Raw genomic sequence first — 7,989 nt, forward strand, 5'->3', positions numbered from 1 at the left:
AGAATGCTTATTTTTAACATGCAGAATAAATCAAGACATCAACAGTTTAACCAACTAAGACAGGGGAACCAGCGAACGAAAGTAATACCTAGAAATGGCAAGAAGGGTGAAAGGAAAAGGATCTCATTTGCCGAGGAACATTCCAGTGGTGCATCTACGATGTCACTAATTAACCAGTTTGCTCTGTTACTGTACCACTCAAAGCATGATGTTGCTAAAGGTTTTTCCCCCTCTTGTCACTGAAGAAAATTCTGCCAGCCTTAGATTCTAAGGGCTTCTAGAGTGATTTCAACTTTTTTTGTGTCAAATTAGTTTCATAACTCAGTTGTAAGCAAAGGCAAAATTCTCTTTTGTGGGCGAGTTTCCAATTTCACAAAAAAATGTTCAAACTTCCTTTTCCTTGAAGTTGATATTTTAGAACGCTTTAATTTAACTGATTTTATTAAAACAAAAGCAAGAATCAGAAGCCAAATAGGTTACCTTCCAACTTCTAGGAAACAGACCTTAGTGTGATCAGGATACATCAGACTGCAACTGAAGAGGGCATATCAACATAACCTTAGCTGTAAAGTGCCCACGTGAAGAATGTGGCTTTGTTAAATACTCTCTTACAGATATACCAAAGAGAGTGTTAGCCTATAAGTGCTAAAACTATTAGCGTGATTATCAGCTCCTACTCCATACTGGAACAGCAGGCCCCTGCTATGCAGTGCAGTAAGTAATCTATGGTGGACAGTGAGAGATTCTGTTTGAGGGCTGTTAGGGACACGGGGAACACTTATCCGCTGCACGGACTCTGCCATGTAATTACTAAGGGCTATTCCTACCTATTCCAGGTGTTAAGAAATATTTCTTAGACCTCTATTAGGAACCATAGACAGCAAACCACTTTTGGGCAGCTATGGCTATCAACCAGCCAGCAAGGAAGCACATTTTAAATCCAAAAGGAAGTAGGGGAGGCCTACTGTCACTTCATCATAGCTTTTACTAGTCTGCATATACAGTTTATACATCACAAATTAATAATTTCTGGAAAAACAATGGACTTAAGGTAACCAAATGGCCTCTACTTTGATGTTTCAGTGCTCATAAGAAAATTTTACCATGAACTGAGATCAGTCAGATGTGTCACATCAGGAGAAAGCATGTTGGTAGTTCCTTGGAAGAGTCTCTTTGGCTGACTTTCAGTTTCCATTTCGCCTGAGGAAAATAATCCAAACAATCAACTAAAAAAAAATAATTTCTATTTAATATCTTCTATACAATTACATGCAAACAGTCTTGCCCTGTGTGCTTGTCCAAACACTGATTTGACCATGTGGTTAATTTAAGAATCTGACAAGAAACAACTAGATGCTAGAAGCAGTTTGATCAAATGATCAGCCACCCTTTGAACTTGTATGGAACTAGTTTCTTATACAAGTTCTGTTTGCATTTAATAGCTTAATTTTTTAATTTTTTCTTTTTTATGGGCAGGCTCATTAGGCATTTTAATTATCAGTCTAGTAGCATGTGTTTTCCAGCTTTCTATTAGTTTACAGCTGTTCTGGTGTCACCTTGAAGAACTAAAAAAGGTTCATCATATTACATACATAATGTTCATTTACAGCATATTTTAATGTAAGAGAAATATACTACCACTCAGCCTGTACTCCAAGACTGGTGGCCCTGATAACTTCTTATTTTCTGTAGCATGCAAGGAATATATTCATTCTCCGTTGAAGAAAAAGAATGATGGCTTCCATCATGCAGAGCTACCCAAAAGAACACATGTATAGTACTTTAAGTATCACACAAACTGAGAAGAGAAAGGTGAGGCAACTATTCAGAAACTGAACTCTCTCATGAAAGCAAAACTGCATCATTTTAATTTAAAAAAAAGCTTTTACTAGCAGAAAACATTTAAAGAGAACATTTCACTGCTGTACAATATTAAATACATTATGATTTTTTTTCAGTTAAAACTAACATCATCACTTATACTGTTCCATGCCCCTAATTCTCAAATCTACATCCCAATCTCTTGCCCATTTTTATTAATTAAAAAGGTGAAAAGAATTCCAAGGTTTAAATACATTTATAGCATTCTTTTCTTCTGCAGGAAAAAACAAGCATAAACGCTCACTAGAAAACTTTTTATTCCAACTTGTATATTTTAGCCTAACTTATCTGTTATATGTTGCAGCTGGAAATAAGGATTTGAACATTCCAATTCAACAAGAAGCAAAACGCACTAATCTGAGGTGAGAGCATTAAGACAAAAGGTTGGAAGCTTATTTAACTGCCAAAATAAAAGCCATATTAAAATGTGATACTGCCAACATACCTTTCCTTTTAATGGGACCAAGAACGCTGGGTCTGATGCAGTTGATTGGACTCTGACTCCTCCTGCTAAAGTCAAAAAAGTAGTAATCAGTAGGGACTGAAAGATTTCCAAAGCTTGAATAAAACCTATTCCTAATGTTTCTTCCTGATATTAAGCCAGGACAAAATTACATTTAGAAAAGGTAATAAACTGTTTTGTTTTTTTTTAAATAAAACTGTGCAATTCAAAAACAGAGAGAGTTAGGAAATCTCATACTGTAATACACCACAATTTTTGAAAGCTGTGACATATCTACCTTGTGATCTTTAGAGGTTGACTGTTTCTCTTTATCTATGCGAGTCAGCCCACTTACCCATTAAACATCCTATTACTTGCATGACTGAAGAATTTGGTAAACTTGTCTTTAAAATGGTTTTGAGATTGTTATATAAAGGATGTCTAGTCTAACTGGAAAGAAGCTACTGGAAAAATTCCAGCATGTCACTGCCTCTTGAAGTTTAACATTAAATGTTTTGTGGCAGTGGTTGGGACCTCCAAACAGTTAAAAAAAAGCCTTAAAAACAGCCTTTTTAACAAAACAGTGGAAGAAAATTCAGCTGCTCCAAAACTGGACAAGATTAGAGCCTTTCAGAAGTCAAATGCTTTATTCAACTTAATCAATCAGTCTATTAATAATGAAGTATTTTCCAAGTTTCAGTTTTCATGCCAAAATGTTAATGTTTAATAGCTTTAAAAGTAATGTAGCAGGTCAAGGTAAACTAACAATAAATAAATAAAATCAGTGAGCAGTTGTTAGTTTGAGATTAATTCACTTACTTTGAGAATCGCCTTGTTGGACTGGGAATAGGACTTGGAGGCAATCCATTACTACTCACAAACATTTGTAAGGATGGTGAAAAACATTGCTAGGGAGAGAGAGACGCAGTAAGATGCTTCTGCGGTTCACTTTTAAATAGCTGATACTTTTATCCATTTCAAGCAATTTCCCCATTAAAGTAAAAATTCCAGTAATAGATAACTTATGAAAAGAAAGCCCAGGAAATTAAAAACAAATTTACAGGGAAAACTATACTGTAAAAAAATGCTATCATCATCACTTTATTCAAATTAAAATGCTTCCAAAGAACAAAAATGAAATTTTAAAAAAATGTCAAGACACGGAGAAGAATGCATGATTTCCGGAATTAATTTGGGTTTTTGCTTTTGAAGTTGCAGGATGTAGGATTATGACTTAAACCACTCATCAAAAAGCTACAACAACAAAAGACACCCCAGGCTTAAGATACTCTTTTACATATATATTTTACATACTATGGATTAAACATGAATTTGTCAACGCAGCGCCTGGGGCTTTCTATGCATACTGTACCCCTGCAATGAACTCTATTTCTGCCCAAGGGCAGCTTGTACACATTAACATTTTGTCAAGTCCTCTCACTGGTGCTTTGACAGCTGCAATTTTACCAGTACGAGCACTAATATACAAACTGCCAGCAGTCTACTGTTATGTGGATAACTGCTCAGAGCTGATTTATCCAAAACAATAGTAAAAGAACTTATGGCTGTTCAACACTACCAATAGGACAAGTGCTGATAAAGGAGCCGTGCTAACACAGCAACAATGAAAGAATGTCACAGAATCTGCAGTGAAAGTCAGGCCAAGAAATCTGCTTATAAACATGTTTGCCAGTTGCCCTGAGCAAAGTTCCAATACTGTCTCTACTTGCTTCTCACTGGGAAAAAAAGACCATTGGGAAGTGTTATCTGCACTGCAATTCCTCCCTTTCTCCAGGGTCAGCTGAGGATCAGGAACACTGCGGACTGAAGGGAAAGGGCCATCAATTTTAACTTCACATATCCAAAGTTGAACTCTTTTCTCCAAAAAACAAACCACCCCTGCTCTCATTCTGTCACTGTTGACAGTACTTTCATTTTGCCCACCTCTCCGACCTTGAGTCATTGCCTCCTCCCTTTCTCCATATATAGTGAGGCTGTGCCCAAATCTTGCTGTGGCTTTCATTACATTTTTAAAACCCATCCTTTTCTTTTTCCACAAACAATTTAAGGTCTTTCCCCACACCTTTACTTCCACCTTCAGGATGAGCTCTTCCAAACAGTCTAGCACCAATATTGCAGCCCCACAAAACATGCAAAATGCAACCACAGAGATCACTCAATGCAAAAGCAAAGAAGTTTGTCCCACAGATTTTGAGAATTCTTAGATGATGAGAAAATTCAAGAGTATTTTAAATAATGGCTCAAGTGTTTGGTTTTTTTTTAAATTGTTGGGATATTAAAAAACACTCTTGTGCAGTTCATCTTAATCTGAAATTGCATTTTCCTCATTTCCTACCTTTCCTATTCCCCTGGTGGGTGAAGGTGCTGGGGAAACTGGGACGAAGTCAATTCTCTTTGGGGAGGAAGATTTCTCAGACTTGTCAAAGTCATTGTCACTCTGGAAACACAAAATGTCATCCTTAAAATAATATGGCACATCATTTTAGAACTTAAGGCGCAACATTTTGATGGACATCCAAATTAGCTAAACAACTAGAAAACCAAAGTTATTTTTTTCAAAATTATTTCCACTCTTTTTCCTTAAGCTCACTAGTCAGGTGTAGAAGTGAATTAAAAATATTAGAGATATTACCAGGCTCAAGCTTTCCTCCCATGACTGGCTTATCTGCATTGCTGTTTGCACTTCCCTGGAACACAGGAAATCCCATGAGTGGCTACAAAGATGGTAATTCTAACTACTTTCTTATCTTGTTTTAGTTATACTAACCTTTCATGTGCTGTTTCTCTGTTCATTAAGTCAACTCCCTCCTCCTGCAGAAGACAGATACTATATAAGCTTTTCACAACTTTTTAGATTACCATGACTACTCAGAATGACTTCCTATCTCAATCTGGCTTTAGTGTCAGATTTAAGCAAGACTATCACTCCAAAAAGAAATGCCTGTGATCAACTCCAACTCATCACCTCTCCATGCCCATCCCAAGGCCTCACATGTAGCCTACAATAAGCAGCAGCATTAGAAATGCAGAGGCACTTAAATATAATAGCAGAATAAGCTTTGAGTACACTGCTTCAGTCTGAAGAGAGATTCAAGCTTAGAGGACAAAAAGCTAAAGAAGTGTCATGGAGAACAAACTCCTAGAGTACCATTTCTGCATTAAGTCCTTCAAGGAGGCAAATGAGAAGTATTTATACAATGTTACGCATGAAGTAAACTGCAATTTACCCTTCTGATTTGATGAAGTCGGCTGCTAGGAATACGAATAGGAGAGGACGACAGCAACTGGAAAAAAACAAACATCCACTCTGCTTAATCGCAAATCAGTCCCCAGGCAGCCTACCTTCAGTCACCTGCATTTTCTTTAAATTAAAACAAACCAGACAATCAGGTGGTCAGAACTCAGATCACACAGTACTCTCTTTTAAAAGATCAATATTAGCTTAGTACAATCTGCACAACAAATCAGCTAATTCCTTTAATCAACTGGTGTTACAGATCACTGCTTTGTAGGGAGTCACTCCTATATAAAACACAGAAGCAATAATGCAACACATTATGAAAATAGGATTTTTAAACTTTACTGTGAAGGTTAGGTAGGCTATTACCAAGTTGAAATCTATATATTTTTAAAATTGCTTGTAAACCTTAAACTCAATTATTTCTCACCTAATTTATAACAATGAACTGAAATCACATCTCATGCCATTCGTTCTCAATAGTTACCACTGAAAGGGCTTCAGGAAAAGTGTAAGATGTACTATTTCTCTCTAATTATTTAATCCCTTTGGAGCAAGGATTCTCATTGATGTCTGCATGGCACGCTGCTGTATTTGAGAATTTTGGCACTACCACAAAATAAATAGTAGGACAAGTAATGTTATTTGAAGGACGCATTTTTGAGAAATTTCTCATAATGAAAAACTTAAAATGAGAATTCTGTCACACTTTTGCTTAGCAGATTATGATCCAGAGTGGCTATAGATGTTTTAGGGATTTCAGCACCTCTTGAGTGCTATTCCACTATAAAGTAGGACTTCTGTACAGCAGGAGTAAGAACAAGATTTTTTGCTGAAAAATAGCAGAAATTCCCATTTTTCCAATTAAATAATTCAGATAAATCTCTTGCAATGATTTGCAAATATCTTTGAAAACTGAAATAATTACAAGCCTACCATTTAAGTTGTTCAGCCTGCAAACAGCAGAGTACTGTGCATCCAACTTAAAATGACCTGCTCTTCCAGATTCAAACCTGTGATAGCAACTGTCTAGCCCTGGTGTCCTGCACAGCAGTCACCTAACCAGGGAGCTGGATAAATGGCAGGTTTGGATTTTTTATTTCATGGCAAGTGAAACAGCACAAGGTTGTTTTGTTTCTGTAGATTTCTCTTCCCAGCCCATAAACAAGTGCTGTGGCAGCTCTGAGACTAGAACCAATGTAGGGACGTCCCAGTAAGGTGGGATCCAGCTACAGGCAGAATGGTAATTACATACTGCATGGAATACTGAATACCCTACATACATACATACCCCTCCATGGCTCACTTTTTGGAGTATCCCATAGACCCCTACAAAACTACTTGATTTATTTTAATTTTTCAGAGTATTTTGGATTTTTCAGAGTATATTTGCAAGGACCCATTTTGCAGCCAGGAGGTATGTAAAAGTACTTCACTACAGTTGCAAATCAAATTTAACTTAATTTGCCCTGCTCAAATACTCAGTGTTCAGCATAACTGCATGTTGTGTTGAAGATTACTTACCATACTGTGACGGTTCATAACGGTCGTACTGTTCCTGCGGGTTCTCAACACGTAAGGCTGAAAAACCTGCGAATTGTCACTGAAAGACAGGACAAGCTTCGTTAATAATGTAAGAGGCACGTCAGTTAGAACGACGCGATATTTTACTGCATCACAACTTTCAGCCCATCACCATTTTCTCATTCTAGCGGAAGTGGAGCGTTTACTTCTAAATGTGAATGAAGGGGTGAGGAGCGCACACTTTGGTGCACCCCCCCACGGACAGCCAGGCTCCAACTGCGGTCTATACCCACACACAATTAATTTGGTGCTCTCCTCCCAGTCGTCCAGCCTGCCTCAAAAAACCACAAGCACTTAGCGGCCTCTACTCAGGTGGAGCCTGTACGAATACCAGTGTTGACAGGGAGATCCAGACACTGAGCGTGCTGAACATGTGAGCCTCACGACGGTTGACTGGCAGGTCACTACTGTAACTCTACATTTTTGCTGCCTCCTGATGCAACCCTCAGAAAATGGGGAGGCTATGAGGCAGGGGCGATATCCCACCGCAAGATTGTCTGTCTTGGTGTCCCCCCCACAAGGGGGGACACCAAGGAGCTGTCACCTGCCTTCTCCTCTGCGTGAGAGGGGAGAAGCCAACGGCTGATCTGAGGCAAGCGGGACAGGGCCCCTGCACCAGGAGAAATCCAGGCCAACAAGCGGGTCTCAGGCCCCATCCCCCACTCACCTGACTCTGGCCTCGCCCCACCACCACTCACCTGACTCCGGCCCCGCCCCATGAAACCCCCCCTCAACCCCATAAGAATCCATCACCATTTACCTGGCTCTGGCCTTGCCCCACCACCACTCACCTGGCTCTGGCCCTGCCCCATGAGACCACCCC

General features: G+C 38.8%; 1 protein-coding gene and 2 non-coding genes across 5 annotated transcripts in view; all 3 read right to left on the reverse strand.

The window, feature by feature from the left end:
• Positions 1 to 24, reverse strand: part of LOC112551892 — a 145-nt gene extending 121 nt beyond the window's left edge. The window contains exon 1 of the small nucleolar RNA XR_003096230.1: positions 1 to 24. This exon is cut by the window's left edge and continues 121 nt beyond it. This is a non-coding gene — a small nucleolar RNA (small nucleolar RNA U109).
• The window catches only part of LOC102374931 (protein FAM122A), an 8,309-nt gene extending 1,037 nt beyond the window's left edge, over positions 1 to 7,272 (reverse strand). The window contains exons 1-8 of one of the 3 annotated variants that reach the window (XM_006033628.3): positions 7,107 to 7,242; positions 5,572 to 5,628; positions 5,112 to 5,155; positions 4,977 to 5,031; positions 4,680 to 4,781; positions 3,143 to 3,231; positions 2,327 to 2,391; positions 1,104 to 1,200 (exon numbers count right to left, since the gene is read on the reverse strand). In XM_006033628.3, the coding sequence (XP_006033690.1) occupies positions 1,104 to 1,200; positions 2,327 to 2,391; positions 3,143 to 3,231; positions 4,680 to 4,781; positions 4,977 to 5,031; positions 5,112 to 5,155; positions 5,572 to 5,628; positions 7,107 to 7,124 (527 nt within the window). In that variant the 5' untranslated portion in view covers positions 7,125 to 7,242. Of the gene's footprint in view, positions 1 to 1,103; positions 1,201 to 2,326; positions 2,392 to 3,142; positions 3,232 to 4,679; positions 4,782 to 4,976; positions 5,032 to 5,111; positions 5,156 to 5,571; positions 5,706 to 7,106 lie in introns of all 3 variants that reach the window. The other 2 variants (XM_025215479.1, XM_025215480.1) reach the window with 2 other exon arrangements.
• On the reverse strand, positions 1,617 to 1,752 carry LOC112551893. Its single transcript, XR_003096231.1, has one exon. It is a non-coding gene; the product is annotated as a small nucleolar RNA U109 (small nucleolar RNA).
• Positions 7,273 to 7,989: the final 717 nt, after the last annotated feature.

This window comes from Alligator sinensis, unplaced genomic scaffold (genome assembly GCF_000455745.1).
Source record: "Alligator sinensis unplaced genomic scaffold, ASM45574v1 scaffold1567_1, whole genome shotgun sequence".
Taxonomy (NCBI): Eukaryota; Metazoa; Chordata; order Crocodylia; family Alligatoridae; genus Alligator; species Alligator sinensis.